General features: G+C 43.1%; 2 protein-coding genes across 4 annotated transcripts; one reads left to right on the top strand and one right to left on the bottom strand.

Annotated features, from left to right (window-relative positions):
* The first annotated feature begins 403 nt into the window (after nt 1-403).
* On the top strand, nt 404-5721 carry FICD (FIC domain protein adenylyltransferase). 3 transcript variants are annotated; one of them, XM_075041198.1, is made up of 3 exons: nt 404-482; nt 1189-1530; nt 2490-5721. In XM_075041198.1, exons 1-3 carry the CDS (start codon nt 404-406, stop codon nt 3563-3565), a joined length of 1497 nt encoding a protein of 498 aa, XP_074897299.1. In that variant the 3' UTR covers nt 3566-5721. The 3 variants fall into 3 exon arrangements, with proteins under 3 accessions (XP_074897299.1, XP_074897300.1, XP_074897301.1); XM_075041199.1 differs by lacking the exon at nt 404-482 and adding an exon at nt 785-852; XM_075041200.1 differs by lacking the exon at nt 404-482 and adding an exon at nt 888-1050.
* Nucleotides 5722-6043: 322 nt separating this feature from the next.
* Nucleotides 6044-23628, bottom strand: SART3 (spliceosome associated factor 3, U4/U6 recycling protein). Its single transcript, XM_075041197.1, has 19 exons — nt 23409-23628; nt 22372-22498; nt 21192-21296; nt 19549-19733; nt 18398-18503; nt 17501-17625; nt 16877-17032; nt 15590-15728; nt 15064-15171; nt 14581-14658; nt 14315-14373; nt 13043-13152; nt 12643-12755; nt 12154-12230; nt 11601-11769; nt 10428-10876; nt 9569-9721; nt 7724-7911; nt 6044-7095 (listed from the first exon to the last, which is right to left on the bottom strand). Exons 1-19 carry the CDS (start codon nt 23592-23594, stop codon nt 6915-6917), a joined length of 2814 nt encoding a protein of 937 aa, XP_074897298.1. The 5' UTR covers nt 23595-23628; the 3' UTR covers nt 6044-6914.
* Nucleotides 23629-23666: the final 38 nt, after the last annotated feature.

The following is a 23666-nucleotide window of genomic DNA, read 5'->3' as shown; positions in this document are numbered from 1 at the left end:
AGGTGCCACCTCCCGGCCCTGCCCCGAGCCTGAGGAGAGCGACAGCGGCCGCGGCCCCGACCCCCGGGGTCCTGCCCCGAACCTGAGGAGAGCGACGGGCAGCCGGCTACCTGCTAGGCCGCGGCCGTCGCATAGCAACTGGGGGCGGGCACCGCCCCCCCGTCCTTAACTAGTCGAGTGGGCCCGCCCCCTCCTCTATCTTCCGTTCTCATTGGCTGCTCCTCCTATGATCGGCGTGAACGCTCACCAGTTCTCACCCTCCACGAGACTCTCCGGCGTCGGGGGTGTGGTGCTACCCGGAAGACGCCACAGGAAGCCGAGGGCAGGAAGGGGGGGCGGAACACAAGAGAGAAGGATCCGCTGCGAGCGCCAATAGAAAAGGAGAAGAAGAGCGGTTCAGCCAATGGCAGGGCGCGGAGGGCGGGGTCCTTGGGGGCGGGGCTATTGTAGCCGGCAGCCGGCGGCTCCAGGAGGCGGCAAAGGTGACGGGGGGGACCCCGGGGGTGCTGGAGGGATTAGGGGGACCCCGGCCTGAGGGGAGGCTGGGGGCTGCGGGGACCCGGGCCGAGGTGGGCCCGGTGGTGAGGAGGATGCCGGCCTGAGGGGAGACTGGGGCCGGGGAAGGGGGGCAGGAACCGGGGGTCCTGGACAGGGAGGAGCTGGGGGTGAGGGGGGCCAGGCTGGGGAGGGAGACGTGGGGAGGGAACGGTGCTGGAGGAGGAGCGGCGGCCGAAGGGGAACAGGGGGGTCTGGGGGCGGATTTCCACACCAGGAGGACGCGCAGGATCCTGGAGCCTTTGCCTTCAGGGGTCGCAGGGCTGGAGGAGGGCTCGGAGCTGGGGGAGGGAGGAGGTGGGTAGCTGCGCCATACATGTACGGGACAGAGCTCCTTCAATCCCTGCAGAGCCCGGTGCCCATGCTGCTCATGGGCATCAATGTCTCCTCCTGCTGCCTCTGTCACATTAACATGTAGCGGATCCCATAAGGATTTGCATTACGCTGGATACTGTGCACACCCTGCCCTGATGTGCTTAGAGGTGGCAGGGAAAGGTGGGTGCTTGGGATAACTCCTAACAGCTGTGACAGAAACCCAGAGGACGTATGCACAAGTCCACACAGGTGCCATATCTCCAGCACCACGCTTGCCCCATCACATGGAGCTCTGGCTAAAGTTGTTTCTCTTCCCAGGTGGGAGCAGTGGGAAAGGAGATGTTCCTTGCGTCTGCACTGGAAGCAGGATGAATCTCATGTCTATGGCGACAGATCCCGAGTTGAAATGGATAACCCTATGGGTCCGAATCAGGTGGGCGGCCGTGCTTGTGCTCCTTCTGGGCTCGCTCGTGATGCTGCTGCTCCCGTTGGCTGCTGTGGAAGACCAGTGCCACGCAGTGCTCAAAGGACTCTCCTTCCTGAAAAGTAAACTGGGCGCGGGCTCCTCAGGGGTCACCAGATACACAGGACAAACAACTGGGCTAAGTGTGACCTCCAATGGGCTGGAGCTGCTGGTGCTGAAAGGCAAAGCCTCCCCAGGTAAGAGTGTCCCCAGGGCAGGTGCAGGGGAACAGCTGATTCTCTGTATAATAACAACCCACATCTAGAGATCTGTCCCCCCCTACCTGATGATCTCCTGTACCCCATAATGGTAACTAACTCTCACTGCCCAACTGCAAATTAACATCAGCTGTAAACAACCCAGAGGTCAGACATGCCATAGCCAGCCTGACTGCATTCCATTGCCCTGCACCACAGAAGGGCGATGTGCTCGTGTTCTCTCAGTGCTGCTTTGCCTCTCAGAAGTTTTTCCTCCTGATTTCAGTACTAGTAAGTTCTGTTAAGGTAACTGGAATACAGAGTATACTTAATACAAAGTAACCTGGGGTACACGGCTTAATCCTGAAATCTTGACTGTCATAGAACTGCCTTTCTGGCAATGACAGGCTGCAGTCATTGCCTTTATTGCCCAGGACGTTAATTTGGAAGACAGTCAAAGGAATCATTACCATTCCAGCACTGTATCTTTGTTTGTTTCAAAGCTGTTATTGCTGGGAAGGTGTTTGATAGTTCAGTGAAAAAATGGATAGAAGTGCTGTAAGCAGCTATGGGCTGTGCTGCTAGCAAGAGAACTGGCATTATTGCCAAGAGAATGTATTTAAGACTCTGTGTCCCCCCACACAAAGCAGCCTGGTGGCTGAAGCGAGTTTTGCCAGGATGGCTACACGCCTGTGGCCAGCTTGAGCCATGCTGCTCACAGATTATCCCTCACCACGCTTCCTGCCAGGAACAGCTCTGCTGCCACACACTCAGCCTGTAAACGTGGCATAAGCCTCTGCACTTGTAGCCCAGCAAAGGCTGGAATACAAGTTCTCTGTTACAGTTCTGACAGACTGACTGGCTTTATTTAATTTTTTTATCAGTGAACAGTGACGGTCTCCAGAAGTCTTCAGTAAAACTCACTACCCTGTTATCTAATGGTTATTGTTGCATTTCAGAAGTGAAGTTAGAAGCCAAAGCAGCTCTGAATCAAGCCCTTGAAATGAAGCGCCAAGGAAAGCGGGAGAAGGCGCACAAACTCTTTGTGTATGCCCTCAAAATGGACCCTGATTATGTGGATGCCCTGAATGAATTTGGTATCTTTTCTGAAGAGGAAAAAGACATTCTTCAAGCTGACTATTTGTACTCTAAAGCACTAACCATTTCACCCTGCAACGAGAAGGCTTTGATCAATCGGGACCGGACGCTACCTTTAGTTGAAGAGATAGATCAGAGGTATTTTAGCATTATTGACAGCAAAGTTAAAAAAGTGATGGCAATCCCCAAAGGCAATTCTGCCCTGCGCCGAGTGATGGAAGAGTCCTATTATCACCACATCTACCACACGGTTGCTATTGAAGGAAACACTCTGACGCTGTCAGAAATACGACACATCATTGAGACCAGATATGCTGTTCCTGGAAAAAGCTTAGTGGAGCAGAATGAAGTGATTGGCATGCATGCAGCTTTGAAATATGTCAATACCACGCTGGTATCACGGATAGGCTCTGTTACCATCAGCGACATCTTGGAGATACACCGGAGAGTGCTGGGCTATGCTGACCCAGTGGAGGCAGGACGGTTCAGGACTACTCAGGTGTTTGTAGGACATCATATACCACCACATCCCCAAGACGTTGAGAAACAGATGCAGGAGTTTGTGCAGTGGATTAACTCAGAAGATGCCATGAGCTTGCACCCTGTGGAATTTGCTGCGTTAGCCCACTACAAGTTGGTTTACATCCATCCATTCGTAGATGGCAATGGAAGGACCTCGCGCCTGTTAATGAACCTCATACTAATGCAGGCAGGCTACCCGCCCATCACAATCCGCAAGGAGCAACGGGCCGAGTATTACCATGTCTTAGAAGTAGCCAACGAGGGCGATGTAAGGCCTTTCATACGCTTTATTGCTAAGTGTACTGAGACGACTCTGGACATGTTGCTCATTGCCACCACAGAATACTCCGTGGGCTTACCTGAAGCAGATGGCAGCACTGCTGGATGCAAACAAACTATCCCTGTTAAGACCTGAGGGTTGTGGACATTCAGGAGCCAGTGAACACGTGGGAGAAGAGAACGCCAAGCCACTCAGTATTCCTGCTGGGAAATAACTCAACAGGAGGTGTCACTTTTTAGCATTTCATTTATTTAAAGTGTCTTACATTGGATTAAATTAATATAATTTATTTATATACATAATGCCAAGTTGAAATGTGAACTGTTGATGCTGATTGTGCACTATAACTTGCTTGTGCTACTGGAAGGAGGTGGGGAGAGGTGGCAGAGGGACTCAACAAGCTGAAGCAGAATTTAGTTTCTCCTTAAAATTAAGCTTTGAGAAGCCACTTCAATCACAACCCTTCACCTAGTCAGTCAACTGCATCGTCTTACCTTGTTAAGGAGCTGCTAGGCAAGACAAAGTCTTAAGTGAGTTGTTGCTTTTGTGTTACCTCTTCCCTGTTGTTAAAAAAAAAAACCAACAAAAAAACCCCCACCAACCCCCAAAACACAACTCTTGCAGTAACAGCACTTTCCCAGCTATATTAATCAGACTCTTTCCTGTCAGTCATACAAGTCTGACAGTACTGATCAGGAAGGAGGCTAAACTCCAGTTCAGCAAAGGCATCTCTCCCCTCCCACTTCTGTTTTCAGTAGCACTGTGCATGTTTAGTTTCAGTTGCCTTTCCTAGGGTGAGTTTTGTAGAACAAGTGGGAAGTATTTAGTTTAAGATTACAGATGATGTGACTGAACAAGAGAAGAAATGCTCTCTGACTTATTTCACTGAACTGCGGGGTACTTTTGCTGTACTTCAGACAGGACTACCTAGCACTGAGGCTTTGCCTCAGAGTCCAGGAAGCCCTGGGAAACTGCAACTGTCCTTATACACTTCAGTTCAGGGTTTGAAAAGAGCTTGCTTCTGCAAAGCTGTAGGCAGAAAAGGTTATTATACATAACTATGAGACAATTATCAATTTATTATTTATCAATTGTGCCATTTTGGTAAGAATGTGTTACCAAAAACTTCAGTTTCTTCAATCTACACAAGAGAACTCTTCACAATTAATTACTAGGTCATATTATTACTGAGATAAATGCATCAAGAATCCCATGAAGCCTCTTTGTGCTGCAGTGGCAGTTAGTGTAGTACCTGAAAGTTGCTGTGTAATTCAAAGCAGCATACTTTATCTTTGTTTTTAAGGTAAAAGCACCTGCAGCCTAACATAGAAGAATAGCTCCCTACACCCCTGCTTGGCAGTTGTGCAACAGCATAATTGATCCCAACAAACATCTCTAAAGTCAGAAAACTTCCATTCAATCCAGTTTAGAGTGCTGTGAAGCTTAAACCCTTTGCAAAACAGCATAAGCTATTAGACTGTCCCAGGCCAGTGTTAAGTTTCTTCCCTTCTAACTCTCTCTTACTTGCAAGGTAGCTAGGACACATTTTATACAAGCAGACAATAGGACAAGACCAGGAGTTCTCTATATGCTACAGCACCACTCCATGCTTATGTACCAATTACTGCTGACAGGGAAAGCAAACAATAAATGAGGAAGGTTGTTCTGTCCTTACAAAGTGTGCTTATTTTTGTAGTGCAAGGTGAATATAAATAAAATCTGCACTTTAGAGCTCGGGGGGGGGGGATGTTATTTTAGTAACAGATTAATAAACTATTTTAATATTAAAAGTGTTTGTTTGGAATAGGCTGTTCTCAAAACACTCTTCTACTGCAGTGAACTAAAAAGGGGTCACAGCTCAGTTTGTGGAGTAGCAAGTTACACAGTGCACATCCTGGCTCCCTCAGCTGCCTGCAACTGTACTGCAGCGTGAGGTGTTACAGAAGGTTCCAAAGCAGCAAGTCCAACCCCAGCAGCCAAAGGAAACTTAAGTGCCAGCCTTAGCATTCCCACCTCAGAATCAAAGCTTCTTACTGAAGTGTTATTAGAATGTTTCTAAGCTGATTTTGAGATACAATCCCACTGTATCATCAGGATAATACTGGGTGGCTAGCCAAAGAGGCTGCACACCATGTCTGGTGCTGACAAAGCACCAACAGAACTTGCTCCCTTGCTGTATCACCACAGCTGCCAATGTTACATGGTTCAATCATTTCAAAGTAAAGCCAAGTCAAGTTAGCACAGAATGTAAGCACTGAAAATAGTGTTTATTTGCAGCAGTATTTGTGTTGTACAAGTGAACTTGGTACTGGGGTCCCCCCTCATATTTGGCCCCTGCATGTGTTGACTTCTAGAGTTAGCATCAGTTTTAGTCAGACAAGCAGTAATATTTCTGTCCAAAATCACATACCAGATTATTTTAAAGTCTGAGGTGATTACTGAAGTGGTTCCAGGATATTTGTACTAGATGGAATGAGCTACTTAAAGGTATGCAAGTGACACCATGTATCTCAGTGCACCTGAGAGGCGAGGTACATCCATATTACCCAGCTGCCATAGGTTAAGTGCAGTTCCAACACCCACATTTAAACAAAAGCAACAGTATTTATAGAAAACCTTTGAGAATTTGAGTTTAATAAACCAAGAAACATCAGCTTGCACTTCACATTTGTACAAAACCATACAGAAACCACCTGCAAAAGACATGAGAGCTAGCTAGTGAAAACAACAACAAAAAAAATGGTCCTCAGCAACAACATGTACAGCTTTTATGGGAAACAAAAATTACTAGATCTAAGTATTATCTCATGACACTTAAAAATAATAATTTGAATGTCTTTTACAAATACACAATATAAAAAACAGGTCAACTCGAACAGAACATTAACTGCTGAATACATATATATGTGTATTTGTGTATATACATATACACACATATGTATAGAAACTCTCCCAATACTAAAATAGGCCATTGTGGTGAAGTTACTAGCATCTGCCATTTAACTCTTAATGGAAGGAGATGAATGTCCCTGCGTGCGTGTGTTTGGGTGTAAAAATGGGTTCATTATCAGAGAGAATGACTGCATCACAATCTGAACTGACCAGTGGAGCTTTACAAGGTTATCACTAGGCTTTCACATTGCATCTCATTCATTAATGAAAGAGAAATATTTATAAAGTATTCTTAAAACTTGATGTGGCACCCAACCTGTACAGGAAATATTTTCCCCCCTCGTTACCCTCAATATGAGGGATCATATAACGCCATTTTACCAGAACATAGTTTAACTCTTTGCTCTTAGGAACAGAGGAGAAAAACCTGAATTTGTACCATCCTACACTGATCTCGATGAATGCAGTAGTCCAGAACAGTATTTACACACGATTGTGACTGGCGTTCTCTCCTTGCTAGCATAAGGACACAACATGGCTTCCATAAAGGCATTTCACATTTTACCAGACCCGCTGATTGCAGACTTTTTGCTCACTTTTTCAGTAGCATCTTGGCAAAATCAGCATTGGACATCTTTTTAGGCTCCTCAGGGGGTTCGGATGAAGTTGCTGGTGAGTTCTGGACCATCCCATTCTCAGCCTTAGCCACAGGATTACTCTGGCGCTGTAACGCACGAGGCATCATTGAAAGCTGTGTCCTTCCCTTTCCTCGCCTAGAGAACAAAAAGTGACATTTAAAAATATCCCAGTGCTCTTTGAACACACTGTTTTAGCTTAGGGAAACACAAAGGACTTTGTTCACTATGAAGAACACTCATTTAAATGTTATTTCTGTCATTTGTTTCAGTAATAAGTAGTGCAAAGCTTTCAATGGGTGCCCTTTGAAACAGTATACCCAAGTCCTGGCAGAAAACAACTGCCCAACAGTCCCCAGAAACTGAAGCTCTGTGTTTATCTACAGGGCTCATGCAATACAACACCAATGCAATGCAAAGCAGCAGGAGCACTCTAAAAGATGGAAGAGCAGCCCTAATGGTCACTGCAAACAACGGCTGGTTCTCCAGAGTGAGAGGACATGGAAGTTACTGGTGCTTAGGTGCTAACATCAGATCCAACGGGATGTCCAATGGCCAATACTTTCAGTCACTACAGACCTGTTTCTATTGTGAAAGAAAAAAATCTGCTTTTCCTCATCAATCCAGCAACCCAATTTTTTTTATGGTTCAGCACCTTTTAAATGTTCTCTCATGTTCTAGAGAAGATTCCTACATTCTAGTGTATAAAGAAACCCAGTGTTTCCTTTTTAAGCATTGCCAAGCAGTCTTCCTCACCAATACTTACGCTCCGTAAACCTGTCGTGGTACCGCAAATTGCGAGGCTCTGCCTGCCTCAGGCTTGTCTGGCAGCTTTCGGAGAGGTGGGTTACTGATCGCCACCTTGATGACATGTTCCTTCACTGTCAAGCCATCCATTTTCAGCACAGCCTGCGAGGCCTGAGCTTCATTTTCATATTCCACATAGGCCAGGCCCTAAATAAGGAAAAGAGGTAACCTACATTAGTTTTAGTGCTTCTGTCTGTGCATGACTGCTTTTGCAAATAATTTGGCCAGCTGCTAAGAAAATCATACAGAAAGCAGACCTAAACATGGCTCAGAGTCCCAGTATTCTTTAGCTGGAAAAAAAAATAATCTTATTGACATATCTACAACCTGCACTTCTTGACTCTTATTCATGATGCCCTAATTTGTGGAAAATGTATTAAAAAGAAAAAAACCCAAGATACCAGTAAAGTAAATATAATAAACTACCATGTCAGTGGCAAGTCTTCCCTTTGAGATATATATTACATATATATCCATGGTGAATCTGGTATTGAACAAATTTGGATTCATAGTGGAATAAAAGATAAATCAATCTGTAGAGCTAGAACAGAAAGATATATACACACTCTCCTGTGATTCTTCACTAAGCTACAACTCGTACCTAAGGAATCAAGTTGCCAACATAGGGCCATCATGGCCACCTTGGTTTCAAGAGCAGTAAAACCCATCTTAAGCAGCTCCACCAAAACTGACAGACCCTGTCTCCAAAGAGACTGGCTTTGCTGCCCTGAGAACAGGGACTGGTGACAAAAGCATTCTTTGCAGGACATGGATCTGTGTTGACTTCGTGCAGTAACAGCTGCTAACCGCACCGCTGCTGGTGCACCTTCAGTAATTGGGTCTTATTTCCAGTAAACAGACAAAAGGGCAGCCCCCGGCATCTGCTACGTCAGGCTCCTACAGCAAGTACACTAGCTGGGAGGCATCACCTCTCAGTTCTGTTGTTATTATTCTTCTAAATGACATTCAAACCCTTAAGCTGTATTTCTGGATTATCCCACAGGAAATACAGATATTATTTTTCTTTTACATCAGATTCAAAGTACATTTATTTGTGGTTTAGACAGAATCCCAGCTGAAACTAAGCTCAGAACGTGGACTGCAAGACTTGGGGTACACATGACAACGCTCATTACAAGGTATGCATGCAACAGGAACTGTACTTGAGATACTGCCAAAAGCAAGAAAATAGATCAACCCCAGGATGGCACCTGTTAAAAGTGCCCAACATTCAGATATGGCCAAGGTGTCAGGTAGAATTTTGGCAGAGCAGCAGCTGGTTTAAAGTCTCTTATTTAACAACAAGTTATTTATTCCAGGATGGAAATAATGAGCCCTGTCAGAGAGACTTGCCTCTTTTCTCACTGGCATATCTATTATTGCAGCAGGTATTATGAACAATAGCCTCAAGAAACTGAAGAGAGGGAGGAGGGGACTCAGTTATACCAGATGAACCCTGTCTAGTCAGTTACTTTAAAAACAAATATTCTTTGCAGACTTACTAACGTCTATTTTTACTATACTGATAGTGCTGTAAACATCTTCCCCTCCATCCCCTTTATAGCACACATACTCCTTGTGCAATTTAAGAAGTATTTTGGAAAAATTCTTCTTCCCCTCCTACTTCTTATTTGTTAGCACAAAGGCACACTCTGCTATATAAATCCAAGCATTTCTACAAGTAATAATGCAAAGCCAGGTTGGCAACTTTTAAACACAAAACCTACTTTTTGTATCCAAACTTCATGAAGAGCTTCTTTTCAAAGAATTTCTTGAAATTAAAGAGTGGATTAAGGATGCCTACCTTGGGTTTTCCAGCTCGGTTGGTGACCAGCCGAATGTCTTTAACATTCCCATGTGCTTTACACACATCTTCCAGCTCTTCCTTAGTGCAGGAAAATGGCAAACCAGATATGAACAGTTTATGTTTCTCCAGTGTAGTGCTATACCTGAACACCTGAAGAAACAAGGCAGCTGTTAGCTCACAAACCAGTCAGAGACTCCAAGGATTTTAATCTATTACACCCCCAAAAGGTTATCAGAGTACTTCATATTTGCATGATCCAAAACTACCTTAAAGCCATGAGTAGTATCTTGAAAGATATTTGCATATAGACACAGGCACACACTAAGGACTTGCAAGTAAATGCTTCTAAACATCTATGTCTCCTTTACAATGAGGGCAGCCATTGATAACATCTCCTTGCTCAGTTGTCACCATCTGAACATTAAGTTTTTCTGTGCAAAAACTCCATAATGCAGGAAACCACTGAAACACAACTGATCTCTGGTACAGACCATTAACAAGAATGAGTGGGTTGTGTAACAAATGCCCACAGCTGTATGACTCAACCAAAAAAAGTACTTCACAGACTGAGATGCTCAGGTAAGAATCTGGGTACATCACACCATTAACAAGGTGCTCAGATTAGCAGATTTCTGCAAATCCTGGAGTAAGCTAATGTCAGTCCTGGTTTATGGCAAAGTAACATAAGACGCAAGAACTCCCAGAAAACAGTTTTACTGCTAAGACAAAAAATTACCATTCCAAAATAGCACAACATGAATTCATTAGATGCAAGCACTCTGGAAGCAATATACTCTGGAAGCTTTCCTATGCAGTCCCACTGTTCAACCTATTACTTGAAAGAATAAAAGTTTACCTTAAAGTCTGGATTCTTGTTCTTGTCAACACATGGAGAAACAAACATTGGTCTTCCCTCCACAACTTTACGATCCAAGCCAAGAGCTTGGAGAGCAGATTTTTCTTCCTTGAATTCTACATAGCAGTAGCCCCGGAAAATCCCCTTGTTGCTGAACACTGGACGGATTTCTGCTACCTCCCCGCAGCTCTCAAAGAGCTCTTTCAGTTTCACTTCAGGATCTGCCATGTTGTAGGAAAGGTTGCTGACAAAGACAGTAACATTATCTTTACTGCTGTCATGTAAAACTTTGGGGATGTCTTTTCGACTGGTAGATGCCTTTTCCTTCTGGTTTGCTGGGCAATCTGGCTTTTCAGGTCCACTTCTTCCAAACAGCCCGGTTTCTACCTCCATGTCTTCTTCAGGAAGTACACCATCACCGTCTCCCTTGTGTCTCTTGCTGGGCTGCTCTGCCGATTAATGAAATGGAAAGCCTTACTAGAAAAAAATTACACTATGTCCTTCAGCACTGAAATTATGCCGTCCTCTATTACTACCACTACAGAGTCTGGAAATGGCATGTAAAAATCACAAATAAAGTGACAGGTATTAAAGACACAAAATAAAAATCTGCCTCAGGTTTTTAAGAATGAGTAACAACAGATTATTTGACCAAGACAGCAAATATTTAGATGAAAGCAACAGGGATATTTTTTTCCTTTTTTTTCTGTCAGTTAGAACATGAATCAGTAGTTGTTTCTCTTTGTCTAATGGGAAAAGTAATAAACACAAAAATGTAAGAGCTCTCAAAACTCCCAGGGGCAGCAATCTATTAAAATCTTCTGTTACCATCCCTTCCAAGAGACTGCTACAATACTGAATAACCCTATTTAGACACATGCCTCAGCATCATTCAACAAGTCAGGAAAATGACTTTTTTTTTTAAACGAAGAAGAAAAACGAAATCACTATTACTCTGAAATACAAAAAGCCCTATAGAAGTTCTTATAAACGTATACTTCTGTTGATCAAAAACCATTTAGTCTTGCTTTCATTTCACTACCACAAAGATCTAGGAGAAAGAGAGCCTGAATAGATGGCAGCTCTAAAGATACCACTTCCTCACTGCCTCTAACAGAAGGGAGACAACCAATAACCCTGTTGCCAGAGGTCTGAAGTTTGGCTTTTTTTTACCTTCTTCTTCTTGTCCCCATTCACCCTCATCATCATCATCTGCTTTGCGCTTGTCTCCAATCCTGTTTTTTTTAGCCTTTTTGGAAGCTTTCTTTTCTGCTCGAGCCTGCTTTCGTTGTTCAGCTTTCTCCTCCTCCTGCTTTGCCAGAGCAGCTTCTTTCTCAGCAGCCTACAAATATGAAAGATACTTTTTTTTTCTAGTGACTGCAGATTGCAGAGCATTTTCTAGAGTACTGAACCTGGAGGGGTTTCTCCTACGGTACATTAAACACAGCACTAATGGGATCATAATTTAAAGCACTTCTCAACTGTTTGCTCTTACAGCTTTCCCAGAGTGCACATTATTACTCTTGTATCTGTCCAAGGGTCAAAAGGTAAAAGATAGAAGAGTATCAAAAGAGGTTAACCATAGACTAAAATCAATATTTCTAAGGCTTTAAGACAATTCAGGCTTATCTACGGGAATCAACATTAGAAAACTGACATTTAGACAAGCATGATCTTAATATAGGTATTTCCTATAAACTGCTTAGATAATTCACAGAATTCTGACCTTTGCTCTTTGTTCATTAACTCGAGCCAATCTGTTTTCTGTTTTTTGAACAGCTGCATCCCAGTCTTCCAATGTTCCTAAAGGATAAAAAAAAGCCTTGTATTTAGCTTTCCCATAATTTGAAAATACAATTCTGGAAAAATAAGAGTCAATGAGTTCATGGAACTTGCTCTTAACATTAACCATTACACATGAAAATTCTAAATATAATGAGTAGCCTTCAAAGAAAAAGAAAACAAAAACTAAGCAGAGCAGAAACCTCTCGTTTATAATATGACACTCCAAAAAGGCATGGAAAAACCCAGTTAATTTCAGCAGGCTCCAAGTCAGGCCAGAAAAGAAGAAAAAAGGAAAGAGCTGCTTGTGTATATTACAGCAGTGAAAAGAAAATAAGCCTTCACCAGAACACAAAACACTAGATCAAAATTCACTCTGTATCATTGTACACTAACTGGACTGGGTAAAACAAGATGACATGTAGTTAGTTACCTTCTATTCTCTCCAGTGTGAGCAGCACCTCACAGACGTGCTCTGGATAGTCACTTGTGCACTGCACAGCTCGATGCAAGGCCTTCCTGCAGTGCTGAGTATCACCGTGAGCTCTGCAGTAGGGAAACCATGGCAGTAAGGAGCAAATCCTCCACATCAAGATTACAAGACAGGACACTTAACTACATTCTATGCAAATGTTTTTCCTCCTTCCCCAGCAAACTTGCACTGCACATTGTTGCTGTAATACTTCTGAAATATACTGCGGAGCTTCTGTAAGAAGCTCAAAAGCACATTACAAACCCATATGAAGTATACCCATACTAAGTATCTAAGTCTTGTCTCACACAGAGAGGAAACTAAAAAGGTAATTAACTCTTCCAGCCAGCCAAGCTCTTACCTTTCTAGATTGTAGTACTCCAGCCACATGTTAGCGTATTTGGCATTTCCTTTAGTCATAATGTTGTCCCAGAGTTCTCTGGCTTTCTGCATGTTGTTACATAAGCGGGCCTGAAACACAGCATCCAAAGCACTCAGTATAATTTAGGATTATTTGTTCAACGCCATTACTCCCCAGCCTCCCCCCAGCCCCCAAAACAAGAAACCACCACAGATGATGCACACAGCCCCAGGAAGACAGATCTTCTCCTTAGAGCAATCAAAGTGAACACCTTACGCAATCCTACTACTGAATAATACTTCCCTGCCCACCTGTTACATCAATCTTGGTTTCTGGCTCCCACATACATTTCATTTTGGTCATTATAAAAAAAAAATTAGATAGTTGCTTCTAAACTTCTCCTTTTGTCATCAGAGCACTTAAACACAAACCAAAGCCAGTTCTCAGTCTAGAAGTTTTTAGGAAATGGAGCAGGGAGAAGTGCTTAGGAAAGGGCACAGGGGAAAAGGGGAAATGGATTAAGACACCCAAGTGGGATTCACCTGATCTAAATGTAGAGGTACATGAGTACACTAGACAGCTGACTTACTAGAACTGCTTTAGCATAAGCTGAATCACACCTGGATGTATCCATTTTCTCCCTCCACTAAGTGGATAGAAAGGGAAAGTAATTAATTCAGATTCAGGCCCACATTGTTCAGGAGGATTACAATGCCCAAGACTTTGGCAATCCATCCCATGCATTATGTCCAGAAAAATTATAGCACAAAAGTAACATGACTTATCCTGATTCGTATGAGCCTGTGGCAAAGGAAGGAAAATAAAACATCCACTCGCAGGCAGTGACTGCGCCAGCACACTGATACCTGTACTAGTTTGAAACTAGTTAGCATAGGCAGCACTAAACTAGGCTTCAAGGCAGTTCACAGACTTAGTGTGCAGTTCCAAGCCACTGTGGCTAGCCTGATAACCAAGTTACTACTCACACATTTCTGTGCCATACTGCAGTCACAGCAGTACAAACATGCTAACAATCCTCACCACCTTCTCACAGAGAATGCTGTTTCTTTCCTGGGATGTTGTGCTTTCAGTCTGAATCTATACTACATACTTGACCAGTCCAGACACAGGAGTGGAAAAAGAAAGATATACTCATTGAAGTTACCCAGACAAAATGCCAAAGTACAAGAGAATTGCATTCTGTACTTGGAATGTTAAAATGATCAATTTCCTCTAGTCTAGCAATTTAAATACAGCAGATAGAAACATCACCTCAACTCTTGCCCAGTTCTGCATGATGGTGCAGGATGGATCTCCACTCTCACTGAATCCTGGGAATAAAAATAAGTACTGTTTGTGAATGGCTCTTGGAAATAAAGTGTTTACTAAACAAGTTTTACATTGTAGATGAAATGTTTATCTGTAGCTTTCTTAAAATGTGAGACCCTTGAAGACAAGTTAAACATTGCGTAGAAAACTGGTCTTATAAAAAAATATTTTGAAGAATAGAAAACAATATATCAGATGATTTAACTTACTCTCTTCTACTTCTTGTTTCAAGTACTCCACAGCACGTGCAAATGCAGACCGCAGCTCTTCTAGTTCTTTACTTGAGTCTTTAGAAGAAAGAAAGAATTGCCTTAAAATAATAATTTAATTTTCATCTCCTGTCCACTACAACCTCTCCCTAACACCCAGTTATTTTACCGGGAGGTGGGGGAATGAAAAAAAAAAAGCCAAAAATCTATTACTTCAGTAAAACTCACTACATGCATAATAAAAAAAAAACATCAAGTACCTAAAATATAAGCCAGGGCATTTTTGCAAAAGCATGATCTATTTTGTCAGCAAGGAGCTGCTTTAAACCAAGTTCATATATTTTATAGACACTAACTGGCCAGAAAGTAGTTTTTGTGAAAGATAAGAAACTACTGTTAATTTTTTTAAGAAGTAATGCCACTGCTTCAGAGAGGTACATAGAAAACAGTTCAAATATTTATTCACGCATATACCATATATACCTTGTGTAAAATCCACCCTCCTTCTTAGGTAATCAAGATATGCCTGCCAGATTTCTACGTAGTCTGTTGCCTGAATAAAACCTGCATTCAGAGCTTTTTCAAACATTTCTGAAAGAAAACAGGGAAAACACCCACACAAACATATTTACTTTTCAGATATTCACAAAATTAGCAAGCTACAGTGTATAGCACAAAAGTATAGACACCTTACATTTCTAGAAAGACAGCAAAACACAAGAAATCCTACATATAGTAAATTGGTTTAGAAAGTGAATTTAAAAGCCAGTTTAATTCAGTAATGTTCATGCAAGGTTGTTCATTGCTTGTTCAGAATTGAAGCTGCTCAGCAAAAGCAGCTTTGCCCTAGAAGCACACTACTGTACATTTCATCAGCTTTAAGACTGTTGCAGCAGGATGAAAACAAATCCTACAACATCCTACGAGTCACCATTTGTCACACACTACTCAGAGTGCAGAAAGCAGTTCTGTACTGTAAAGAATCTTTGATGAGATGGTCTTTCTTTACCAGAAATAATGCCGTGATCAACTCTATGCCTCTCCATCGCCAAAAGATATCTAATCCACAGTCCAACCGTCCAGGGACAGTTCCTAACAGCACGGTCATGAGCAGACAAGACCAATTCTTTCACTTTCAGCTGCCGGTCCTGAAATAACCATACAACAAAGTTTTAAGTTCCTGGTAGCCAGAGAGACCATCCGAGACAAATACAAGCTTACAAGGAGCCAACACCTTAAAAAGAGTACTTTCATTTTATATTTGAAAAACTACGACAAGATGGGCATTTTAAATTCTATATTCCTAAAAACCCAGTGAACACCTTCAAATCAGAAAGGATATGCTCAGGAGCAACACAAACAAGAACTCCACACCACATTCAGTCTGCAATACCTAACTGTCTGCTTCTAACCAAGCCAGTTAGGTATTTTCTGCCAATGAGATAAATATAATAAATGCACCGAGTAAATTCCCAACTGTTCTTAGTACGTTAAGAAGGGAGGAAAGGATACAAGAAAGAGGGTGCACACATAGTCTACTCAGGCAGTCGCTGTTCCACCCGCAACCTGCTGTCTTAGGCTGGTAAGATAAAGAGACAATGGAGCAACTCAGCCTAGATAAGCCTCCTGTAGCGAGTTACACTGATCTCCTAATAGATTGCCCTTCTGTCCACAGGTAAAGCCCTGCCTCGCAAGTTCAATATGATTTTCAAACTGCACAAACTAGCCCACATGTAAATATAGAGTAAACATCTGGGTTTGTTTCAGCTTGTTGGTAAATTAAGTTCTCCACCATAAAACATTCTAGAGAGCACTGGCAACCCTCAAACAGGCACTTTCATTAATTTATCTGTGCCTCCTGAAGGACAGGCAGGCTCCCCAGTGATTCAGACAGCACTGAACTGCTTTGCCTACAACAGCTACAAGAAAAGGAGGGACATCCTCAGAAGCAATGCCTCGCTACCAGAGACAATGCCAGGGCTTACAGTACAGCTGGTTACACCTAGTCAACCCTTTGCCAAACAGTACAAACCTCGATGCCCACCCCCAGTTTAATTCTGCAGAGAAAACACACAGCTAGAGGAAAAAGTGAGGAAATACTCACTTGATCAATAAACACACCACTGAAAACAGAAACCAAAAGGTGAAGTGAAAATCAGCTTCTGAAGAATTTAAAGACTAAGGGACAGGACTGAGCTAGAACTTACTGGTCATTTGTTTGTTAGCTACTAAGATTAAAAAAAAGAAAAAAACACACAGGAAAATAAAACCTCAAACATCTGGGTTTTTTCCTTACCAAATATTGGTTGTAGCGTGCCCAAAGATCTGGCACAAGGCAGTTCTCAGCCAAAGCCCTCTCATAGATCAACTGAATGCGAGCTGGATCACCTGCTTTCATTTCAAAATCAATATAAGCTTGATATTCTGCTAGCTTTGGTGTTTCAGCACCCAGCTATAAAACAAACAGGGATACAAAAAATTAAAGTCGTCTAAATAAAGCACAATTCAAACAGTTCAATTGTGACCTACTCAGAGTAGGTCTCACAAAATTTCAGACAAGAGCTTAGTCTCTAAGTATCAACAGCTTTTGATTTTCACATATCTCTGAATATCGCCCTGGTTCTTAAGCCATTCAGATCCCTACTTTTTATTCCTCTTAGCCCAGCATACTCATCAATGCTGGAGGAAACAGCCAGAGCACTCATGCGCACCTTAGGGTGGCCCGACATAGTCAACAGATTCAATAGTTTCCAGTATACCCAGTTGTGAGGCTTCTTGCACATTGCTCACAGCTGAAAGAGTCACCTAGTAATACTCAGCTGCTTTATCTCTGTGACTAGAAAAAAAAAAAAAGGGGGGGGGGATCACCCCAAAGCAATTAACTCTTAGTTTTGAAGCAAGGTATAAGTAACAGCATTACCAGTGCCTCTTCATATGGTTTACACTTCTCCAGTTGCTGTAGAGCTTTTTTGTAATTCTTTATTATTGTTTCTGGTATTGGATCTTCTGACCATTCCTCATATTCAGCATATGAATTCTCCATATCTATTAAAACAAACATGAAACACCATCGGTAATGCACTTATGGGACTAAATAACCAGATTTCAAGCTACATTTGATTCTAACACATATTTGTATTTTTATTTATGCTTTCGTTCTTAACCGTCACATTACTGCATGCTTAAAGGTTCAGACGCTTCATCTTATACAGTGCACTACAACACAAATTCAGGGCAAGTTATATTAAAGCTACCTATTTGGATTTAGAAAACTAAAGTGGCAAGATTCTCCCAAGGCTTTAAAGAAAACAGAAGCAGCCAAATTCTTTCAATATGCAAATGAAGTCAAAGAACTGTACTTAACTTTCTCCTATAAGCAAAGCAGCAAGAAAAGGGACTCAAGAAAAGGCACTCAAGGAGTTTAAAGTATGAGGTAGATACGGCAGGATTCTAACAACGCAGCTGTCAGCACGTACTACTCCATACCAACCAAGGTTCTTATGCAGTGATCATCACAGCTGATGTCCTAGCTCCTAATGGTCATGTTTTGTGCTCATCACTTGTACTTAAATAGCCTCAAATTATGTAATGAAGAAACAGATAAACAAAGTTTCAATGAGTAAGAATATTTCTGAACAAAAGGGATCCATGCATTATTCAAGAGGCCCTAAAGGCAGGCAAATGTCATTGATTAAAGAATACACAAGTACTACAGCTACAGTTTGTGTGGCTCTACCAAAAGAATAATCACAACTAATGCCTGGATCACTGTAACACGGCTTATCCATGCCATCTCTCCAAGTGTACCAGCTCTTACCTAACAGCGGGATCCCCAGCTGGCGCCTGAACAGCGTGTGGATCTTCTCAAGCTGGCTGCAGAGCATCTGCTGCTGCTCAGGAGATGGAACACTGCCAGGAGCCGGCTATAAACAAGAGGATTGAAATTTAATCAGTTCCCTCAAGCCCGAGCTGATGAACATGATGGTGTATTGTTTATGAATTGGAGGATCTGGGCTCCAAATGACTACATGATCCTTGATGGACAGACACAGCCAACTTGTATTTCAGGTCACCGCTGTGAAAGCTAAAACTTGGAAATTGCTAGACTCAGAAGCTGGATGAATGTGAAAAGCATTCCTCACTGAAAGCTGACACATGCACAGGGAAATGATAACCTGAAAAAAAGTAAGCAGCATGCGATCGTGCCATTTCACAAACCCACTGGGCTGCCAAATGGTTTTTCAATAAATCCCTGGTGTGTGCACAGATGATTTAAAACTTCCAGCTTTCTTTCTGTTTGTGAATGAAAGGCTGTTCTCCCATTACTCCTTTGTTACAAGCATTTCATAGAATGGGGTTAGAAGGGACCTCTAAAGATCATCTAGTTCCACCCCCTCCCTACCATGGGCAGGGACATCTTTTAACTTCCATATCTTATGTAATAAGCTACAAAAATTAAAATATAAATATTCACATTCTGGCTATCTTGTAAAAGGTATCTTTCACGGATGTCAAACTGCATGTTCCAGGGATAATACACTATCATCCAAAAGTCACAGAAAGTGTGAAATAATGAATGATTTAAAAGCTGAAGTAGAAAACAGTCTAGAAATGTAAACATGACTGACTATGTTGCAAAAATATTCACTGGCAAGAACATCATTTAATAATGAAGCTACTCAATTTAAAGCTATTCTTGCCAGTTCAAGCTAAAGCAACAGAGTTAAACTTTGCTTCTGGAGATGAGATTTTTTGATCTTATTTAAACACAAATCCATTACTCTATCAACTAAATACATAGAATGTTTTTCCCAGACCAAAAGGGTCAGTTTCTACAGCTGAAAAGAAACAACTGTGTGACATTACAGCCTCTTTTCTCAGAAGAGACTGATGAAGGGGTAGCACAAGATGACTTCAGAAACTACACCACAACTTATTTCTTACAAGAGCCCAGGAGACTGGCCTTACCTGTGCCGTTTCCAGTATGGCGTTCTCAAACTCGCGGTATGCTTCCCATAAAGCTGTTCCTTTCGTCACATGCAGTCCAACTGCAGTTAATGCTCTCTCAAATATTGAGCGAACTTTCTCAATTCCTCCTTCCTGACCAATGCCACCAATGGAATACTGGGCATATTCCAACCAAATTTCGGGACCTAAAGAAAAGTTATGAGAAACAGATGACCTAATCCTCTCAAAAAAAAAAAAGGCAACTCTCTGCTTCCCAAACACCTCATTTGCTGCATATAATTAGACCAACACAGGACAATTTTCTTTACCATTCAACGTACTAAAGAAAATTTAAAATATTTTATTCCATGCTCTTGGTTCAGCACCAGCAGCTAGTTTTCTTCTGAAATAAGTCATTCTTGTGGTTGTTACTGACACCAACCATATGCCACCTCTGGTACACAAGCTACATCAGAGATGCATCAAGATCTCCTAACAGCAACTTCACTTTTCTCAAACACACATGCAGAGCTCAGACCACAAAGCTGTCGCACTCCTACATAACTCAGACTGAAGTAGGTCCTTTTCCTCTTTCCAGACTCCTATACTCACCTGTTCAGCAACTGCTTAAGCAGCATAACTGTGAAGGTGAGGAGGAGGTGCCAGAATAGTGTTAGCTGCCTGGCACCTCTCCCACCAAGAGCAGTCTCTGACCAAATTAGGTTCAGGGACCCCCAGTAGAGACTATCCAACCAATGGATGTTAGATTGCACATCTCAGGCTCCAGAAATTGTCCTGCCAAACCCCAAGTGCAATCCACCCAGCAGATCCAGAGGATGCCTCCTCTTAATTCTTCACCTCTCCATTCCTCCTTCCTGAACGATCACCAACACCCTGCGAGGCCAGCTATGCCGGTGGTGTAATATGACATTTTGTATATAGCTTCTGCAAGGGATTTGTCTCAATGTTACCAAGCCCTCTGCTTCTTCAGGCTTTATGTTTTCAGCACCTCACCACAATACTCAAAGGGCATGCAGTTACTCTCTGTTTTAAGCTAAAAGTTTTAAGCTACAGCTGCAGGCAGGTCCTGACAAATGGAGACACAAGACACCACATACTTCCCCCACTTTTAACGAGGATGATCAGAGCCCGGTACCACAGCATGGCTAGGGTTACCTACTTCACAGGGTTTCAGGAATGCCATCTCCCAGACAGTAATTACAAACTGTTCCAAAAGAGCTGTCACAGCAGAAGTGGCAGCAAAGACCGTGCTAACTAACACAGAAGGCAGGAGTAGAAATGAGCCTTTTAAAAGCATTCACTTTACTCAAAGAAAGAACTAAAGAACCCATAATGGGTAATGGAGAAAGCATTCACTAAGTGAGCACAATACCTGCTGCTCTTAGAGACTAGAGAAGTGCAAAATATGCATTTAAAAGTTCTTATAACATTTGCTTAGAAGATCTTAAAGACTGCCGTAGCGTTTAAAGCATTGCCTTTGAATGACCTTAACTCCAATGCTTCAGAAAAACTGAAAATTACTTCACAATAACATTTTTGATCCGTTTTCTGCATTATATCAGAAGGAAGAAACCTTCCTAGAAAAAGAAAGCCATAATCTGAATGCAACACAATACATTTTATAGCATACATTAACAACTTACAGATGTAGTCTTTCACAGCTCTCTCAAACAGTTCATAAACTTTCTCTCGCTCAGAGCTTTCAGAAGCCATTTTTATCTCATCCTTCAACCAGTCCAGCCAAATTTCTGAAAGGAAGAAGTTTAGAACACATCACCAATGTTCAGAAAGAATAAGTTAAATCCACTTGTTGAATTTTTTGTGAGAGTTTTTAATAACAATCTTAAAAATGGGGAGAGGGCCAATGGAAAGAAGACAGCAATTTTAGCCTCCACAACTACTCACAATTAATTCAAAAGTTTATTATAGACCTTTTCAAACTGGTACTAAACAAGACCACTTATATTTAAAGAGAGCAGAAGCTGCAAGCAGCAATTTATCAGTACCTTGGGCAGAGGATCCGTATGCACCAGTAACCAAAGAGGCATCCAGAGGTACACCCTTCCTCGTGCTTTTACAAGAAACAGTAAATGGCTTTAGAGACTGCAAGTTTCCACATACATATTAGGAAACCTCCCCTTGCCAAGGCTAAAAGTACACCGGCAGAGCAGCCTCTGCAATATTTACACTGCCTCTATGTTATGAATAAAAAAGAAACACCCACTTCAAGGGCTACCTATAACTTCCACCAAGATCGTATTTTTTTGCTGCTTGACTGTGAAATTAAACTTTTGGCAGGAGTTTGGGCTCTGAGTCACATTCACTGACTAAGTGACTGCAGCCGTTTCAGTGCTGCCATCCCACAGCTGTACGTTACCAGCCCTACAGCAAAGGCAGCACAAGCAAACATACACCTGTCCCTGGGCTACAGCAGGTTGCGTCCCAGCAGCAACTCACCGAGCTAACAGACAGACTGGAGTAGGTGGGTGCACACAAACACCCCCTCCCACCAGTTCCAAGCTACCACAGCAGCCTCTGGCAGAGGACAGGGCCGGACAGTGCAGTCACAAGTGGCAAGAACTCAAATTCCTGCAACAGACTCGCTACCCTGCGTCTGGCAGATGCCAAGCTCAATGCTGGCCATTAACACCAGCAGCATTCAGAAGAAGCCCCAAATCTGTTCTTTCAGGTTTCTCTGGACTGGAACAATGTTGTTGAAGCCTGGCTAAATAAACATATTATTTCACTACTGAAACAATGGTATTTTACATGGATGATGGTTAAGCTGTATCAGCTGCAACATGAGGAGAAGATGCACCATACCTTCAGTCAGTGGAAAGAGCTCACTCATCTTCTGACGAGCTCTCCTGAGCTTGACTAGCTCTCCCTCCTGGCGGAGCAGCTTTATCAGATCCAAGTGACAGTTATAGTCAAAAGCATTGATGGAAAGCTTAAAAAAAAAAAATTTTTTTTTAAAAGCACTGTTGAGTGATGGACATGAAGAAATCAGAAAACATTTAGCAAAACAGAACCCCATACTCTCTTTCGGGGCATACAAATCTCATCATGTGTTCACATAACCCAAACACCACCTACCTCCCTACACAGTTGCACCAAACTTCACTATTGTTTGCAAGATGCCTTCAGGTCACAAACAAACATTTATAAAAAACACTTCCAAGTTTAACCAAGCTTTAAAGTTAAGCTTAGAGCTTAGCTTATGCCTCTAAGCTCTAAAGGTTACTGCTCAGCAGTGCAAATACCAAAAACAGCAGTACAGCAGCTACCAGCTACAGAAACAGACCCAAGAGTGCAAAATAAAGAAAGCTTTTTTCAACAGAGCCAAATGTGTTTTGATTTCTTCAAAAGCAATAAAAAAACCCCAGACAGCTAGCTGAGTTTTTTTCCAATGACTACAAACTGTCCCCTAGGGCTCTCCTCTCCAACTTCCCCCTCAAAAAAACACCCAAGCCCAACCAAAACACTTAGTTTCCACTTAAGACTCCAAACATTCATGTCTTGACAGTTCCCAACGTCAAACTCGAGGAGCAGCCACACATTTATTTTTTTTCCAATTACCGCCGCAGCTATTCCAGCAGACAGTCACAAAAAGGAAGACCCTACTAAGGCCGGGTCTCCACGAGGAGAGGCCTCGGTTCTCCGGGACAAGCCTTCCCCGGAGCCCCGGGGCCGACGCGTCCCTCATAGCAACGCGGGCGGGCCACCGGCGCAGGGCCCGGCCCGGCCCGGCCCGGCCTCCAACACCACCTCCCCCTGGCTAAGGGCTTGGACCGGGCGGAGGCCGCGGTACTGCCCCACCGCCCCCTCCCCACGCCGCCGCCGGCCCAGCCAGGCCCCACCTGCTCCTCCAGCCGCTGGATCTCGGCCTCATTCTCCTTCTCCTCATCTTCTCCGTCACCAGACGATTCCGAGTCTCCCTCATCCTCTGAGTCGCCCCCCGACTCGGGGTCACCCTCCGGCAGCCGCTTCTCCTCCTCCTCCGCCGCCGCCGCCACCGCAGCCGCCTCGCCTCCCGCCGCCGCCATCTTATGCAGCTCCCTTCACAGCCAGCCGCGCTCCGCCGGCCGACGGGGCTGTCCCCGCGGCGCCTGGCCCTC

Source organism: Buteo buteo, chromosome 11 (assembly GCF_964188355.1).
Source record: "Buteo buteo chromosome 11, bButBut1.hap1.1, whole genome shotgun sequence".
NCBI lineage: Eukaryota > Metazoa > Chordata > Aves > Accipitriformes > Accipitridae > Buteo > Buteo buteo.
The sequence above is the reverse complement of the archived record's forward strand: the minus strand, read 5'-3'. Positions and strand labels throughout refer to the sequence as shown.